The following is a 19880-nucleotide window of genomic DNA, read 5'->3' as shown; positions in this document are numbered from 1 at the left end:
CAACGAATGTATTGTTGTGGATCGAAGAAAGCATGTACACATCCCTTCTGTCCATCCATTTTACAGCCAGAATTTCCTCGTTCCGTAAACTCGCCGCTTCCCATTTTCTTAACTTTTTGTTGACGAGGCTTTGAGGAAAGCCCTTCCGGTTCGTCCTTACGGTGCCACATGCTGGAGTGTTCTTTCTATGAAGGTTGCGGAATAGGGGTAAACTTGTATAAAAGTTGTCCACATAGAGATGGTAGCCTTTCACCAGGAGTGGGTTTATGAGTTCCCAAACGACTTTCCCACTCGATCCGATGTATTCTGGGCAATTAGGGGGATGTAGCTGGGTGTCCTTCCCTTCGTATACCATGAAGGAATATGTATACCCTGTGGCTCGGTCGCACAATTTATACATCTTCACCCCATAGCGAGCCCTTTTGGAGGGAATAAATTGTTTTATGCCCAGCCTGTCAGAAAATGTGATCAGGGACTCATCCACACATATGTATTGGTCTGGGGTAAAAAACTGGGGGAAGATCTCAGAAAAATAATTTATTAGCGGCCGAATTTTGTAAAGTTTATAAAAATTTGGGTAATTTCGGGAGGGCACTGGGTATTGTCATTATAGTGTAGGAATCTCATAATCATGAGATATCTGGTCCTGGGCATTATTGAGGAAAAGATGGGCATGTGGTAGATGGGGCGGGATGACCAATATGCTGTTAGGGCTCTCCACTCATAGGGACGGGCATAAGAGGACTTTGGATTACTTGCTATGAATTGTTGTGCATATAGGTTGCACTGGGCCACAATCGATGCAAGCATGTCCTCAGTAAAAATTTAATGAAAAAAGTCTATCGGGGAACATTTTGGGTGTCCACCTGGACTCCTGGGTGGGCAGTGAAAGGGGGAACGTTAGCTTCTCCCGAGTTAGGAGGAAGTCACAAGGGGTTCTGAAGGGAATAGGGAAGGCTGGCATGGGACCTAACCCTTTGGGGCTCAGTTGACACCCCTCTGGTACTTGGCCTTTGCCGAGGTACTGCGGTGCTGGTGGATGGCACTGCGTTGCTGGTGGATGGCACTGCGTTGCTGGTGGATGGCTCTGTGGTGCTGGTGGATGGTACCGCCTCCTCACCAGTAAGCCTTCGTCTGAAGGGCGGACTCTCATCTTCCTCCTCTGACGCTGTCATTGTACCACTGCTTAGGACAGGTTCGTAGTCTACGTCAGAATCTGAATATGAGGAGGAATCCGAAGCGGAGAGCTCCCCATTGCTCTCGTCGGCCGCAAGAATATCGTATGCCTCCTCAGCTGAATATAACCTTTGTGACATTCTTAGTGATCACAAATGGCACTGACAGGTGACGCTGATGTGGCAAGTGACACTAGCAGGTGACACTAACGGGTAGCACTAATCACAGGTGACACTGATGTGGCAGTTGCAACTGATGACAGGTGGCACTGATACGTGGCACTGACAGGTGGCACTGATATGTGGCACTGACACGTAACACTGACACGTGACACTGGCAGATGGCACTGGGGGCAGATGGCTCTGGCAGATGGGGCTGGCACTGGCAGATGGCACTGGCAGATGGCAGATGACTCTGGCAGATGGGGCTGGCTCTGGCAAATGGCACTGGCAAATGGCACTGGCAGATGGCACTGGCAGATGGCACTGGCAGATGGCACTGGAAAATGGCACTGGCAGATGGCACTGGCAGATTGCTCTGGCCGATGGGGCTGGCAGATTGCTCTGGCAGATGGGGCTGGCAACTGTAAAAATGTAACACTGTAACGAATTGTAGCACTCACTGACAATCTCACAGATCGCTCTCCCTCCACACACGCTGGCTCTGTGTGAGGAGGGAGAGACAGGACACCGGCAATGAGAGATGATCTCATATGTTTACATTTGAGATCATCTCTCATTGGCAGCTACGATCTCGCTGTAAACAGCCGCTGTTATTGGCCATTTACATCGATCTGTGATTGGCTGTGTCCAAGGGACACGACCAACACAGATTTTCCCTGATTTTCCCCAGGGACGTCCTCCTGGCAGTTAGCGTCCGCGCTGTACCCATCTTTCGGCTATAGCGCGGGCGCGAAGTGGTTAAGGAGCACTACACTGTTAGTAGGTTTACATTTAGTCGTATAAGGATCCATGCACACTGGCTTAAAAATCACTGCTTCTACAGGAGTTTTGTACTTTGCCTGTAAAAGCTCAATGTTATCCTATGTGTCCATGCATATTAGGACGATTGGAAGCATTTTTAAGGTCAGCATATGGAGGTAGGAAAAAAAAACACTTCTGGCTTATGTTTTTGATTGGAGCTTTCTGGCAGAAAAAAATCCTAAACGCTCCTAAAATCAGACAGAAACAGTCTATATGAGTGTTTTTTTTCTGCAAGGGCAACTGTTGTTTTTTTTAAGCTCAGTGTGCATGGAGCCTTAAGACCTGTATACATGATACGAAAATCAGACGGAAAAATTTGTACGACAAGCTGTCTGACTATTTTCGGATTGTTAGTACAGTGCTTTCGACAGTGGATTTCGCTTTTTTGTTAGACAAAAGCTGGATGTGCAGACTATATAATTTTTGTTGGATGTGAACTCAATGTCTGATTTCCTTTTCATTCGTTTCATTCCTTTTCTTCACTTTCGACATGCATGCCACAAAAAATGGACGTTCAGTTGTCTGAAAATTTAAGCGGGTGTATGAGGCTTTAGTGTGCTGATTGCTCTGTGGAGTGATAGCTGCTCTTTCAAAGTGTTTATTATTTATTTTTTATTTCATTTTGATGGTGGTGCATTTTTTATAAATACAAAATCTTTTTGGAGTATACTTTTTTCACCAGACTGAATTAATGTGTTTTTCCAAGGGGAAGTGAATTTAGGCTGTATTAAATTCAAACAGTCAATTCTCTTTATTTAAAGGTCCTGTTTTAAAATCCACTGTGGGCTGGCAGCTGTAAAATTTGTTACTCAGACCTGGTTTCCCCCATTAAAGAATGGCAAAGCATGGCTGTCAAATGGGCCTAATAAATTGTTGAATCATAGCAAAAAAGTGGTGAATAATTCATGGGACAGTTAGTTGTCACTTGATAAATATGCTCCTATGTATTTAATACAGGTGGTTTTACAAAACGTAAATTCAATTAGTAACATTACCAAGGTAAAAATGTGTTAAATATTTATTGTATATTTTTTTTAGAAAAACTATACATGTTTTTTTTTACCCCTGAAATGCTTAGTAGTCTTTTAATGGCTTACAATTGTACATAATTCACTGTTGCAATGGTGTTATTTTTGTAATTATTGCAGATGAAAAGTGCCGAAGTTTTCTAGAATTAACGCCACCAGCTGAAAGAGGTATGTGTATTTTTTTATGTATGTTTGTATAATTCTTTTAACTACTTATATAGTTACATAGTAGGTGAGGTTAAAAAAAGGCACAATGCATCAAGTCCGACCTGTGTGTGTGCTTTTATGTTAGTATTACATTGTATATCCCTGTATGTTGTGGTCATTCAGGTGCTTATGTAATGCTGCATACACACGATCAGAATTCTCGTCGGAAGAAGCTCTGATGGTTTTCCCGACGGAATTCCGCTCAAGCTGTCTTGCCTACACACAGCCACACCAAATTCTGTTTAGAACGCGGTGATGAACACGTACGACGGGACTAGAAAAAGGAAGTTCAATAGCCGGTAGCCAATAGCTTCTGTCTCGTAGCTGAATCTGATCATGTGTGATTTTTGGCGTGTCAGAATTGCATACACAAGATCAGAATTTCCGATATAAAGTTTTTCTGTCGGGAAAATTGAGAACATGCTATAAATTTTTGGCTGGCGTAAATTCGGACAGCTAAATTCCGATGAAGCATACACGGTCGCATTTTCCGATGAGAAGCTCTCATCTGTCTTTTTCTGGCCGGAATTCCGATCGTGTGTACGCGGCATAATAGTTTTTTGAAATGATCTATACTCCCCGCTGAAACCACAGCCTGTGGAAGAGAATTCCACATCCTTGCCGCTCTTACAGTAAAGAGCCCTCTACGCAGTACAATGTTAAACCGCTTCTCTTTTAATTTTAGTGAACAGGTGCGTGTCTTTTTAAATTCCCTTTTGTGGAAATGTTTTATCCCTATTGTGGGGTCACTAGTACAATATTTGTACATTGAAATCATATACCCTCTCAAGCATCTCCTCTCCAGGGAGAATAAGTTCAGTGCTCATAACCTATTCTCATAACTAATGTCCTCCAGTACCTTTATTAGCTTTGTTTCCCTTCTCTGAACTCACTGGTTTCAGCACATCCTTCCTGAGTAATATTTAACAGTGATAGGGGGCGCTAGTTTAAAAGTGCTAATAAAGGATCAGTGAAATCACAACATCACCACAGGCAGTATTCTTTACAGTTGCATCCGATGTGTGTGGTTAAGCTTTCCTACTCACCAAAAAGACATGACCTCTTTAGCTAAAAAGAAGGTCAGCGAAAGTTTTGTTTGTGGGTCTTTAAACTTGCTTGGATGTCAACTGAAGATGTTTCAGGATAGCCTTCCTTACAATAACCTCCTGCTCACCCTGATAACCCATTATAAATGAAATATAAAAAGTTCCATAGTGTAAAATTGTTTAATTAAAAATACACATATACAAATGCCAAATGGCTGTTTACATTTAAAAGTGCCTCATAGTACAAGGCAGTGATCATCAGCCGCCCGGCCTGCACTCATGACTCAGTGTGCATTCCACTGCTGTGATATGATATCTAGAACGTCGTGGTCCTGAAGTGATGTGACTGGAATACGCCTCGACGTACGTTTCGTCTTACAAAGTCATCAGGAAGCTTTCTGGTCACTAGGCAGATTTCATTATATATCCTTATGGTGAAATGTGATTGCCAGAGTTTTTATTCTCTGCCCGCCCAATTCCACCAAACAAAGGAAGACTTCTTCCCCATTTGAATACAGCAATGGGTGACTACAATCCTGGATATTAGAGCTGGAAGCTCACCAAGGATTATTTAGTTAAACCCAAATTGCTCCAATTAGTGCTATATGATATGATTGCAATGACATAACAATGAGAGAAACCTTTTAGTTAACATGTAATTAGACATACATTTAAAGAAAAATAAAAAATAAAATAAATAAGACATGGAAATAAAAAATAAAAATATAAATAAAAATGAAAAATAAAAATAAAAATGAAAACCAAATCTATATTCATCCCAGCAGGTTGCATAGCATGCAACCTATACAACCATTTGGTTTCATTCTGTGATGAATCACATATCACTGTTAAATATTACTGATAAGTTAGCATTGTCTACACTTTGAGGGGAGCCACTCTTATTAATCACTAATTCTTAATCATAGTTGGAGGTTCACACTTAATTTTCACATCCTTCCTGAGGACTGGTGCCCAGACCTGGACGGCATACTCCAGGTGTGGCCGGACCAGAGTCTTGTAGAGTGGTAGAATTATCGTTTTATCTTTGGAGTTAACCCCCTAGTGAGTAGATTGCATTCATATTTTTGCCATCCACATGCATTATTTTACATTTTCCTATATTAAACCTCATTTTCCATGTAGTTGCCCACCATATTAATTTGTTCAAATCTTATTGCAAGGTTTCCATATCCTGCGGAGAAATTATTGCCCTGATTAGTATCATCCACAAATACTAAGATTGAGCTGTTTATCCCATCCTCCAGGTCGTTTATGAAAAAATTAAATAGGATTGGTCCCAGGACAGAACCCCGGGAAACCCCACTTTCCACTCTGGCCCAAGTAAAACTGGGGAACTGTATCAAATGCCTTTGCAAAATCCAGATACACCACATCTATGGGCCTTCCTTTATCTAGGTGGCAGCTCACCTTCTCATAGAAGGTTAATAGGTTGGTTTGGCAAGAACGATTCTTCATGAATCCATGCTGAATATTGCTAATGATATGGTTTTCGTTACTAAAATCTTGTATATAGTCCCTTATCATCTCCTCCAAGAGCTTGCATACTATTTATGTTAGGGTAACTGTTCTGTAATTCCCAGGGATGTATCTTGGCCCTTTTTTAAATATTGGAGCTACATTGGCTTTTCTCCAATCTACTGGTACCATTCCAGTCAGTATACTGTTCCTAAAAATTAGGAACAATGGTCTGACAATTACTTGACTGGGTGTCAGAAACCATGAATCAGACTGAGACGGAAATAAAGTTAAATCACACTTACAATCACACAATAATAAAAGTAAACATAAAAGTGAACAAATAAAGTCAAAACATAGCCAGAATGGATAGTCAGACAAGGCAAAAAGTCAGGAAGCCAGGGATCAGCATAGTGGAACAGCAAGCAGGATCTGGAGCCAGAGGGAATGTCAGCCAAGCAAGTCTTTAACAGGAACGCAGGAGGTAATCTCTGTGATGTTGACCAAGGTGAAGGCAGAGATCATCTGGGCTGGATGGCTTAAGTAGGCAGGACTGACGAGCAGGATATAATCAACAGGTGAGTCAATGTGGAGAGATAGGAGCTAGCACTTAGCTGACAGCTCAGTGGCCAGCTCAGAGAAGGAAGGGCTAAGCCCAGCCCTGACACTGAGTTCCTTAAGGACCCTCGGGTGTAAGCCATCTGGTCCCGTTGACTTATTATTGTTAAGTTTTTCAAGTCTATTTCTATTCTATTTCAAGTCTATTTCTAATTCTATCCCATATGTTAGCCATAAGGGTGCTTACTGTGACATGTCATGAGGATAAGCGTTGCAGTTTTGGTTACTGAATCCCCCTGTTTCCCTGGTGAAGACTAGTGATGAGCCAAACACCCCGCCGTTTAGTTTGCATGAGAACCTGTGAACGGACCGAAAATTTGAGCGAACTTTAGAACCCCGTTAAAGTCTATGGCTCCTGCCTCCGGGGACATGTATCAATGTAAACAAAAGTTTTAAAAACTGAAATTTTTTCGGAAGCACTGATTTTAATGAAACTTCAAGTGAAAAAAAAGTGAAATATTCTTTTATAAATCATGCCTGGGGGGTGTCTATAGTATGCCTGTGAAGTGGCATGTGTTTCCCGTGTTTAGAACAGTCCCTGCACAAAATGACATTTCTAACGGAAAAAAAGTCATTTAAAACTGCTTGCGATTTTAATGTAATGTCTGGTTCCGGCAATATGGATGAAAATCATTGAGAAAAATACCATGGGTACTCCCCCTGCCCATTACCAGCCCCTTTGGGTCTTGTATGGCTATTAAGGGGAACCCCGTACCCAAATTATAAAAAGGAAAGGCATATAACCCCCAGGCCCTATATACTCAGAACAGCAGTATACAGGCAGTGCAAACAAGACAGGGACTGTGTAGGTTTGTTGTTAAGTAGAATTTGTTCGTAATTTTGAACTGGTACATTTTTAAAGTGTAGTTCCAGTCAAAAAATCTATCTTTAAGCTTTTGGAAAACATAGGGAAGGCTTATCACCCCTGTAACATTTTTTTGCTGTCTGTGCACTATTTCAGAAGATTTCACCTCACTTTCTGTCCCAATGACAAATGTTTTTTGAAAATTTGGTGTTATTAGTAAAACAAAGATTGGGATAAAGCATCAATGGAGAGGAGACACGTTTTTCCCATATTAACTCTTACAGGAGAGAATTTCCCTTCCCACTTCCTGCTGTCTTCTTTCAAGTAGGAGATGTTTGAAAGTTGGATGTTTGAAAGTAGCGGCCTGCCCTATATGCTCTGCAGAAATTTGGGCCTAAGGTGTTGGTGTTGCCACAACACGGTAAGCCTTCAAAGTGACTCTTGGTGGGAGCTGGAATGCCCTGCTATGAACTATTATATCAAGAATTGTAATTACATGCACCCGTTGAACAGGGGCATAAAAATTGGGCCTTAGGCACTGGTGCCACAACACTGCAACACCTCACAAAAACTCTAGTTGGAGTGCAGGAATGAGCCCTGCTGCAAGGTATTGCATCAAAAATTGTAATTGTTAAACAGGGGGTAAAAAATTGGGCCTTAGGCACTGGTGCTGGTGCCACAACACTGCAACCACTCACAAATATCGTAGTTAAGCGCAGCAACTAACCATCCTGCAAAGTATTGCATCAAAAATTGTAATTACACACCCCTGTTAAAGAGGAGCTGAAAATTTGGGCCTTAGGCACTGGTGCTGGTGCCACGGCACTGCAACCCCTCATAGATACTCTAGTTGGAGTGCAGGAATGAGCCCTGCTGCAAAGTATTGCATCAAAAATTGTAATCACATGCCCCTGTTAAACAGGGGCTGAAAAATTTGGCCTTAGGCACTGGTGCTGGTGCCAAGACACTCTAACCCCTCACAGATACTCTAGTTGGAGTGCAGGAATGAGCCCTGCTGCAAAGTATTGCATCAAAATTGTTAATTACATGTCCCTGTTAAACAGGGGCTGAAAAATTGGGCCTTAGGCACTGGTGCTGGTGCCAAAACACTGCAACCACTCACAAATATTGTAGTTGAGCGCAGCAACAAACCTTCCTGCAAAATATTGCATCAAAAATTCTAATTACACACCCCTGTTAAAGAGGGCTGAAAAATTGGGCCTTAGGCACTGGTGCTATTGCCACAATACTGCAACCACTCACAAATATTGTAGTTGAGCGCAGCAACTAACCCTCCTGCAAAATATTGCATCAAAAATTGTAATTACACGCCCCTGTTAAACGGGGGCTGAAAAATTGGGACAGAGCCACTGGTGGCGGTGCCCAGAACCAAAAATGTTCATACAAGCTATCAGCATGATCATTGAGGAGGAAGAGGATAGTCACTCAGCATAACAGGATAGTCACTCAGCATCAGCATAGGCAGTCTTGAAGAGATCTGACATTTCAAAAAAAAATATACGGTTACATCAGCATCAGGTGCTTGGTAGCTGGTGGTGATCCAAGACTGATTCATTTTTATGAAGGTCAGTCGATCAACCGAGCCGGTGGACAGGCGCACCCTGTGATCGGTTACAATGCCTTCAGCAGCACTGAATGTGCATTCCAAAAGAACACTGGATGCAGGACAGGCCAGTAGCTCAATTGCATACTGTGCAAGCTCTGGCCAATGATCCATCCTCAAGACCCAGTAACCCAGAGGATTTTCGGTGGGAAAGGTGTCCAAGTCTGATCTTGCCCCTAGGTATTCCTACACCATGTAAATCAGACGGACACCTTCTCCACCACTCCTTCTTGTAACCTCCCAGTCTCTGGGAAAGTGTTGCACAGACCTTTCTGCAAGGCCTCCCGAAGATGTTTCATCCTCTGCGATGGCAAGATAAGTTCCACAACCTTACCCTTGTAACGTGGATCAAGTAGAGTTGCCAGCCAGTAATGATCTCTCTCCTTGATCTGATGAATACGAGGATCCTTCCACATGCTTTGCAGGATCAGGGAGGCCATGCAGCTTAGGTTAGCTGAGGCATTTGGTCCGGAGTACTCTGGGTCACTAAGGACGACATGATCCGCAGCCATGTACAGGTCCACTGGTTTCTTTGGACTGTAAATGATCCCTAAAAGACTGCTGCTGATGCTGGGTGTCAGGCTCCACCTCCAGGTTGACACAATCCTCCTCCTTCTCCTCTTCCTGTGTGATCGGGGGGGTCAGCAGGAACACTGTCTGGATAAAGTGGGCCTTGAGAGGCAAGGAAGTCCTCCTCGTCCTGCCTCTGTTCTGCCTCAAGTGCCCTGTCCATTATTCCACGCAGCGTGTGCTCCAACAGGTGGACAAGAGGGACAGTGTCACTGATGCATGCACTGTCACTGCTCTCCATCCTCATGGCCTCCTCAAATGGTGACAGGACAATGAATGCATCCCTGATCATGGCCCACTGGCGTGGGGAAAAAAAACAAGCTCCCCCAACCCTGTCCTGGTGCCGTAGTCGCACAGGTACTCATTGATGGCCCTCTGCTGCGTGTAAAGCTGCTGCAGCATGGCCAACGTTGAGTTCCACCTGGTGGGCATGTCACAGATTAGGAGGTTCTTGGGCAGGTTCAATTCCTTTTAGAGGTCAGCCAGCCGAGGACTGGCATTATATGACCGGCGGAAATGCACTCAGACTTTCCTGGCCTGCCTCATGACATCCTGTAAGCCCAGGTACCTGCCCAAGAACTGCTGCACCACCAAGTTAAGGGGCGTGAGCCAGACAGGGCACATGGGTCAGTTGTCCCTGTTGGAGGGCGGAGAGGAGGTTGGTGCCATTGTCGCAAGCCACCATTCCTGGCTTAAGCTGGCATGGCGTCAACCACCTCTCAGCCTGCCCCTGCAGAGCTGACAGAATCTCTGCCCCAGTGTGGCTCCTGTCCCCCAAGCACACTAGCGCAAGCATGTAATGGCATCTTTTTGCCACTCTGGTTCTGAGGACAAAGCACAGGAAGAGGCCATGGAGGAAGAAGAAGAGGAGAGGATGGAGGAGAGAGGTGTGTCACAATCACCAGTAGTAGCATTTTGGAGGCGCGGTGGAGGAACAACCTCCAACACTACTTCACCTTGTCCTGCATCCTTCCCAGCTGCAAGAAGATTCACCCAATGCACCGTGAAAGATAGGTAACGTCCCTGTCCATGCCTGCTGGACCATGAGTCAGCGGTAATATGCACCTTACTGCTGACCGGCCTGTCCAGTGAGGCCAAGACATTGCCTTCCACATGCTGGTAGAAAGCAGGAATCGCCTTCCTTGAGAAAAAGTGGCGTTTGAGAACCTGCCACTGAGGAACCGCACATTGCACAAACTCACGGAAGGGGGCAGAGTCTACCAAGTGAAAAGCCAGCAGTTGAAGTGCTAGCAATTTAGCCAAGCTAGCATTCAACCGCTGGGAATGTGGATGGCTGGGAGTGAACTTCTTTTGATGGTGCAGCAGCTGGGGCAGGGAAATTTGCCTGGTACAATCGGACGTCGGTATACTGCTAGCAGAGTGCCCGCAAGTACTTGGCTGTGACACACCTAATTCTACACCTTCATTCCTCTCAGTGCAGGTTTCAGAGAGGACTGAAAGTATAGTGGGGTTGGAGATCCCAGCTGATGAGGAGCAAAGAGAGTTCCTCTCTGTTTTTGGGTGTGGGTCTTTTAGGTACACTTGCCAACAAACTGCATGGCAGGTTGACATATATCTGGTCAAGCATGTGGTACCCAAGCGGCTGATGTTTTGGCCACGCGAGATACGCTTGAGACATATGTTGCAAATAGCAGTGGTGCGATCTGATGCACTCATCTCAAAAAAGACCCACACCAAAGAAATTTTGGAATATCACGCAGAGGCAGCACCGTGAACATGTGGAGCTCTGCGTTGTGATGCAGTCGGTGTGCTGCCTTTAAGCTGGCCCCTGGAGGGCATCCTGCCTCATTGGAGATGTGCCTCCTCCTCCTCCTGCTCTCTATCAGGTATCCACGTGGAGTCAGTGACATCATCATCCCCTCCCTCCTCATCACTGAAGCAAACCTGGCAGTATGCTGCAGCTGAGGGAACATGACTGCCAGATTGCTGTCCTTCTTGGGCATCCTCTCTCTAGGCTCACGCTACTGCCTTCCTCTAGCTGGTTATCATCATCAGAGCCTTTAAAACGCTGGGCATCCTCATGGAGCATGCACACAACACTATACTCAAACAGTTCGGGGGGCTCCTCAGGAGGACATGGTGGGGCTAGGGAAGGAGTCACTGATGCCATTGAGACGAGGGAAGAGACCGCGTTAACAGCTGCTTTGCCAGTACCCTAAGCCTGGGTGAGAAAGGATGAGGAGGATGAGGAGGGCTTGGTCATCCACTCTACCAAGTCTTCGGCATGTTGCGGCTCAACATGTCCAGCTGCCGAAAATAAGGACAAGCGTGTCCCATGGTCACGTGCTGATGAGGATGCTCCATGTCCACGACCAGAACTGTTGCCTCTAGACACAGAGCCTGCTTGCCCTCTTTTATTGGCTCTTGACTATCTGCCTCTCCTTGTTGGCCTTCCAGACATACTAATGGCCTGCAGGGAGATGTAGCTGTAGAAAGCTGGGGCGTATATACTGATTATACTGCAGCTAGCAGAATCAACTGCCTGTAGTATTATTACTATGAGAACACCAGCGATTGTGGTAGCTTTAGGCCTACACTGTGCAGATGGTACAATACACCGACTGTAATTGCTGAAGCTGCCTGCCTGTGTTATAGGATCAGCAGAACACCAAGAACTGTGGTAGCTTTAAGTGCACACTGTGCAGATGACACAGTACACTGACTGTACTTGCTGCAGCTGCCTGCCTGTGGTATAGGATCAGCAGAACACCAGCAATTAGGGGTAGCTTTAGGTGCACACTGTGCAGTTGGCACAGTTCACCGACTGCAATTACTGCAGCTGCCTGCCTGTGGTATAGGATCAGAAAAACACCAGCAATTGGGATAGCTTTAAGTGCACACTGTGCTGATGACACAATACACCGATTATAATTACAGCAGTTGCCTGCCTTTGGTATAGGATCAGAAGAACACCAGCAATTGGAGTAGCTTTAAGTGCACACTGTGCAGATGACACAGTACACCGACTGTAATTACTGCAGCTGCCTGCGGTATAGGATCAGCAGAACACCAGTAATTGGGGTAGCTTTAGGAGTACACTGTGCAGATGACACAATACACAGACTGTAATTACTGCAGCTGCCTGCTTGTAGTATAGGACCTAAAGAACACTAGCAATTGGGGTAGCTTTAAGTGCACACTGTGCAGATGACATAGCACACAACTGTAATTACTGCAGCTGCCTGTGGTATAGGATCAGCAGAACACCAGCAATTGAGGTAGCTTTAGGCGTACACTGTGCAGATGACACAATACACTGACTTGAATTACTGTAGCTGCCTGCCTGTGGTATTGGATCTGAAGAACACCAGCAATTGGGGTAGCATTAAGTGCGCACTGTGCAGATGACACCGTACACAGACTGTAATTACTGCAGCTGGCTGCCTGTGGTATACATCAGAAGAACACCAGCAATTGGGGTAGTGTTAGGTGCACACTGTGCAGATGACACAATACACCGACTAATTACTGCAGCTGCCTGCCTGTGGTATAGGATCTGAAGAACACCAGCAATTGGGGTAGCTTTAAGTGCATACTGTGCAGATGACACAATACACCGACTGTAATTACTGCAGCTGCCTGCCTGCGGTATAGGATCAGCAGAACACCAGAAATTGAAGTAGCTTTAGGTGCACACTGTGCAGATGGCCCAATACACTGACTCTAATTGCTACAGCTGCCTGTGGATAGGATCAGCAGAACATCAGCAATTGGGGTAGCTTTAGGCGTACACTGTGCAGATGGCACAATACACCAACTGTAATTTCTACAGCTGCCTGTGGTATAGGACCAGCAGAACACCAGCAATTGGGGTAGCTTTAGGCGTACACTGTGCAGATGAAACAATACACTGACTGTAATTACTGCAGCTGCCTGCCTGTGATATAGGGTCTGTAGAACACCAGCAATTGGGGTAGCATTAAGTGCACACTGTGCAGATAACACAGTACACCAACTGTAATTACTGCAGCTGCCTGCGGTATAGGATCAGCAGAACACCAACAATTGGGGTAGCTTTAAGTGCATACTGTGCAGATGACACAGTACACCGACTGTAATTACTGCAACTGCCTGCGGTATAGGATCTGAAGGACACCAGCAATTGGGGTAGCTTTAAGTGCACACTGTGCAGATGACACAATACACCGACTTTAATTACTGCAGCTGCCTGCCTGCGGTATAGGATCAGCAGAACACCAGAAATTGGGGTAGCATTAGGTGCACACTGTGCAGATGGCACAATACACCGACTCTAATTACTACACCTGCCTGTGGATAGGATCAGCAGAACATCAGCAATTGGGGTAGCTTTAGGCATAAGCTGTGCAGATGGCAGAATACACCGGCTGTAATTTCTACAGCTGCCTGTGGTATAGGACCAGCAGAACACCAGCAATCGGGGTAGCTTTAGGTGTACACTGTGCAGGTGGCACAATACGCCGACTGTAATTGCAACAGCTTCAAATGAAATTCAAAGACACTGTCTCTCCATCTATCTCTCTCTGCCAACGCAACACACTACACAAGGCCGCCGCGCAGGTGGCCTTATGTAGTGTGGGGCGTGTACTAAACCCCCTGAGCCATAATTGGCCAAATACGGCTCTCCTTTTTTCCGCTCCGTGATTGGCCTAAGCATGCAAGTCATAGTTCATGCTTGGCCAATCATCAGCCAGCAATGCACTGCGATGCCGCAGTGAATTATGGGCGCGACACGCCACTCGAATTGGCCCATAATGTTCGGAATTTGCCGAAACGGTCGAACAGCCAATGTTCGAATCGAACATGGGTTTGACTCGAACACGAAGCTCATCCCTAGTGAAGACCGTGGAGAAGAATACATTCAATACCTTCGCCATCTCTCCATCTTTAGTATGCAGATTCCCTTTATCATTCTTTATGGGGCAATATAATCTGACCTAACTGTCTTATTATTTATATACTTAAAGAATTTATGGGGACTCCTCCGCTATGTGCCTTTAGTGTTTTACCTTAGCCGTCGTGATTGCACCCTTACATTTCTGGTTGCATTCTTTGTAAAGTTGGATTGCTGATGATCATCCCTCACCCTTGTATTTTTGAAGGCATTCTCCTTTGCTTTTATATGCAGTTTTACATTGGAGTTAAGCCACCCAGGATATATTTTAGCGCTTTAAAATGTATTTCCCATTGGGATGCACTGACTAATACCCTTATTTAATATGCTCTTAAAGCATACCCATTTTTCCTCCGTGTTCTTTGTTCCTAAGATTCTATCTATTAGTATTAGTTTTAGTAATTATTATATTAGTATCTTCTAGCAAGGATCGTAGTTTAGGGAAGTTGGCTCTTTTAAAATTCAGTGTCTTTCAAAATGTTTCCTATTTATGTGATTTATACTGAAACTATTTGACCTGCGATCACTGTTTTCTAAATTGCCCCATATTTCCCCATCTGTGATGAGGTCTGTATTGTTGAAAATCAGTAGGTCTAGTAATGCTTTGTTTCTTGTTGGTGCATTTAACACCTGACCCATGAAATTGTCCTGCAAGACATTTAGGAAATGGCGAGCTTTAGATGAATGCGCGGTTCCTTCCGCCCAGTCTATGTCTGGATAATTAAAATTCTCCATTATAATGACACTTCCCATCCTTGCCGCTTTTCCAAATTATGATAGGAGGCCTGTCACCCGCTCTTCCCTCTGGTTAGGGAGCCTATAGCATACGCCCAGTATTACTTTCCCCTTAGTTTCCTCCTTTTGTAGCTTCAATGAGATGATTGCTGGTGTAATCATTAACCACTTACGGACAGAGCCTCTTTCTGAGATTTGTTGTTTACAAGTTAAAAACTGTTTTTTTGCTAGAAAATTACTTAGAACCCCAAAAATTATACATTTTTTTTTCTAACACCTTAGAAAATAAAATGGGGGTGGTTGCAATACTTTCTGTCACACCATATTTGCTCAGTGGTCTTACAAGCGCACTTTTTTTGGAAAAATTACACTTTTTTTAATTAAAAAATAAGACAACAGTAAAGTTAGCCCATTTTTTTATATTGTGAAAGATAATGTTATGCTGAGTGAATTGATACCCAACATGTCACTCTTTAAAATTGCGCACACTAGTGGAAAGGGTCTAGGGCTAGAATTATTGCTCTCACTCTACCAATCGCGGCGATACCTCACATGTGTGGTTTGAACATAGTTTTCATATGGGGGCGCTACTCACGTATGAGTTCACTTCTGCATGCAAGCTTGTCAGGATGGGGCACATTTAAAACAAAAAACAATTCTTATTTATATTACTTTAGTTTTTAAATTTTTTTTTTTTTTTACACTGTTTTAAAAGAAAAAGTCACTTTTATTCCTATGGTGGCTTAATGTAAACATCCCTTGTAATTAAAAAAAAAGCATGCCAGGACATCTTAAATATGAGATCTGCGGTCAAAAAGACCTCAGATCTCATATTTACACTAAAATGCAAAAAAAAATAAAAAAAATTGTCATTTAAAAAAATAATTTAAAAAAATGGCCCTTTAAGAGCTGTGGGTGGAAGTGACGTTTAGACGTCGCTTCCTCCTTGCATTGTTATGGAGATGGGTGGGGGCCATCTTCCCCCCACTCGTTTCTATACCTAACAGGAAACAGGACTCGATCGCCTCCGCCGACGGCTCTGGTAAGCAGTGGAGTGCTCCTGATCGTGGCTGGGGGGCCCTCTCCCGCCGCCGATAAAAGTGATCTCACGGCGAATCCACAGCAGAGACCACTTTTATCTTGTAGCGGACCGCCCGCTGAAGAAGAGGATATTGGGGTTATGGCAGCTAGCTACTGCCATAACAACGATATCCTCCTTCAAACAGCCGATGCAAAACAGCGGCCCGTAATTGGTTAAGGCACATTAAATGCCACCTGCTTATGTTTTTAGGAAGATAACCATAGACAGTACTGTAAATAAATTGTTAAATGAATTCAGATTCCTTCCTTAAATTGGATTGAACAATATGTAGCACTTTACCAATTACCAATACAGTACATACTTTATGTGTCAAAGATTGATTTACTGATGTTGAAGGTCTACACACATCCAAATTTCCTGTATGTTTCTGAAGTCCTAATCCTAGATCACAGTATATCTCTGGTTCCCTGAGTGGTGCTCCAAGGGAAATTCACACAGATAAAGGTTAACATTTTTAAAAAACAACAACCATTTTAATAAGAAAACACCTGGGAGCATTTTCAGTTAAAAGGTATTGCACATGATTGCCCCTCCACCCCACTGTTTTTCTTTTCAATAGATTTTTATTGCCGTTTTTTGAATTGAGGTTACAAGGAAACAAAACAGTGTGGTGAGGTGTTGTCTCTCGAAAACAAAGCACAGGTAATATTGGGTACATTCAGTGTTTACATTGGGGATGAAACCACATTCATAACAATTTAATTACAGGTATAATTCTCAATATAAAGTATAACTAAAGCAATGGCATTCACCCGCAACAAGCAGCTATGAATATATCCAGTGCAAGTAATAAGTAGATAGGAACTTATTTTATATTTACTTGTTTTAAACTATTTTTTTTTTTTTTACATTTCTTCATTTGTTTCCTGGTTAATGGCCCGGGTCAATAAGATTTAAAGAGGAAGTAAACCCTGATGAGTTTACTTCCTCTTTCATTCCCTGCAAAGGCAAAGCATAATGGACTACTATGCATCGCATAGTAGCCCATTATGTGTCACTTACCTGACACAGGAGCCAGCGAAGTCGCTGCTGTCCCCTGTAGTCCGCCGCATCCATCTTGTTGGTGGGGTCTCGCAGCTCCGCCGCTGTCATTCGGCGAAACCGCAAAGACGTCACTCCCGCGCATGCGCACGGGAGCCGACACGCGCGGAAGCTCCGTAGCGGAGAATGCCGCGCTCAGTGCGCCTGCGCGCCGCTGTCTACGCATGCGCCGTAGACAGCGGTGCCCGTTTTCGGGCAAATATCTCCTAAACCATATAGGTTTAGGAGATATTGCTTGGACCTACAGGTAAGCCTTAATCTAGCCTTACCTGTAGGTCAAAGTGGTTTGTAAGGGTTTACAACCACTTTAACCACTTCAGATCCGCGCTATTGCCAAATGACGGCATTAGCGCGGACCTACATTTTCAGGACTACGTCTATTGACGTCGTCCTGGTTACGAGCGGCCTGCGCGCCCCCTGAGGGGCGCGCGCGGCGCGCTCTGTGATCGGCGAGTCCGTGAGACTCGCCTGATCACCGATCCGTGTAAGGGGTCGATCCCGACCCCTTATCACGTGATCAGCTGTCAGCCAATGACAGCTGATCATGTGATAGAACGGAGCCGGTAATCGGCTATTATTCCTCCTCGCGCTGACAGCGCGAGGAGAGAAAAAAAAAGCCGATCACCGGCGGCCGTGATCGGGACATCAGTCCCGATCACGGCCATCAATACAAGGGACCACCTGCCACCTGCCTGTGCCCACCTGCCTCCCGCAGTGCCATCCTGAAGTAAAATAAAAGAAAAAGTAAGTGCCCCCCGTCAGTGCCCCCTGTCAGTGCCCATAGTGCCCACAGTGCCACCCACAGTGCCACCCACAGTGCCACCCACAGTGCCACCCCACAGTGCCACCCACAGTGCCACCCAATCTGCCTCAAAGGTGCTGCACCCCAGTGCCGCCCATCAGTGCCCAGCAGTGCCGCCCATCAGTGCCCAGCAGTGCCGCCCATCAGTGCCCAGCAGTGCCACCTATCAGAGCCACCTATCAGTGCCACCTATCAGTGCCCATCAGTCCCATCTATCTGTGGTACCTATCAGTGCCCATCCGTGCCACCCATCCGTGCCACTTATCCGTGCCACCCATCCGTGCCATCTTATCTGTGCCCATCTTTGCCCATCAGTGCCGCCTTATCTGTGCCCATCGGTGCCGCCTTATCTGTGCCTATTAGTGCCGCCTTAACTATGCCTATCAGTGCCCACCAGTGCAGCCCATCAGTGCCCACCAATGCAGCCCATCAGTGCCCACCAATGCAGCCCATCAGTGCCCACCAATGCAGCCTATCAGTGCCGCCTAATCAGCGCACTTCAATGAAGGAGAAAAATGACCCGTTTGCAAAATTTTATAACAAACTATTAAAACATGATTTTTTTTTTTTTTTTTTGCATCTTTTTTTGTTTGTTTAGCAAAAAATAAAACTCCGAGCTGTAACTAAATACCACCAAAAGAAAGCTCTATTTGTGGGAAAAAAATGATAAAAATTTCATTTGGGTACAGTGTTGTATGCCCGCGCAATTGTCACTCAAAGTGCATCAGCGCTGAAAGCTGAAAATTGGTCTGGGACTGAGGGGGGTTTAAGTGCCCAGTAAGCAAGTGGTTAAAGTATAGCTAAAGGCAAACATTTTTTTTCTAGTTTTGGATAGAGTAGAGAGGGATTTGAACACTGATCAGTTTAGTTAGTTTTTATTGCTGTCTGTGCCCTGGAGATTCCCTCTCTTTATTTGTCCCGTTTACCATTATCATTGAAAGTGAATGTAAAAGAAAATCCCAAATATTGGGTTGTTCCCAGAAAAGTAATGAAGGGGAAATCTTCCAATAGGGACACTAGTTCGGCTATAAAACAAGAAGTGAAGGGAAATCTCCACAATGGGATATAGATGGTTGAAATAAATCTGACAGGTTGTAACCCATCTTTGCCCTATCCAAAATGAGAAAAAAGTTTTGCCTTTAGTTCTGGGGCATTTTTCTCCTTTCATCTGAAGGAGGGCATGAGGGGCTTCCTCAGCTAAGCACACCCTCCTACCTGCATACCTTGCCTAAGGGCAGATGGATTCCAAGAATAATTGATACATGAATCATCTGCCCTTACCTATGATGGCCATGACTAGGATTGCTAGGGGCGTGTTTTCCAAAGTGATTTCTCAACAAAATAAAGCACGGGTACATGCATGGATGGATGAGTTTGCTAATTTGAATATTGTGTTTATTGCATTTGATGCTTTATTTCATTACAATATATGTGACCTTTTTTTGCATTGTATTTTTCCTTTCCAAATACAAATAAAGAATTTATTTTAAAAAATTTATTAAATAACGCTTTCGGTTTGTGGTGCACAGATATATCGTTAAAGTGATAGTAAACAGCACCAATTTTTTAATTTTTTTAAACCATGCAAGTTAAAGGCATAATGTGCTGCTATGCATTGCATTGTATGTCATCCCTTCAGAGAGCGAACTGTGTAGGTTTAGGAGATATTTACTGTACCTACAGATAAGCCTTATTATAGGCCAGGCATGTCCAAAGTCCAGCCCGCGGGCCAATTGCGGCCCGCGGTCCGGTTTTGAACGGCCCGCCTGGTCT

General features: G+C 44.5%; 1 protein-coding gene across 2 annotated transcripts in view; it reads left to right on the top strand.

The window, feature by feature from the left end:
- Positions 1-19880, top strand: part of GSG1 (germ cell associated 1) — a 289428-nt gene that overhangs the window by 156054 nt on the left and 113494 nt on the right. For both annotated transcript variants that reach the window (XM_077452510.1, XM_077452509.1), the window contains exon 3: positions 3308-3355. In XM_077452510.1, coding sequence (XP_077308636.1) covers positions 3308-3355 — 48 coding nt within the window. The remainder of the gene's footprint in view (positions 1-3307; positions 3356-19880) is intronic.

The sequence above is a fragment of the Lithobates pipiens genome, unplaced genomic scaffold (assembly GCF_037356315.1).
Source record: "Lithobates pipiens isolate NorthernLeopardFrog02 unplaced genomic scaffold, aLitPip1_a1.2 Scaffold_23, whole genome shotgun sequence".
NCBI classification, from domain to species: Eukaryota; Metazoa; Chordata; class Amphibia; order Anura; family Ranidae; genus Lithobates; species Lithobates pipiens.
Note: the sequence above shows the minus strand (reverse complement) of the source record. Positions and strands in the feature narration are given on the sequence as shown.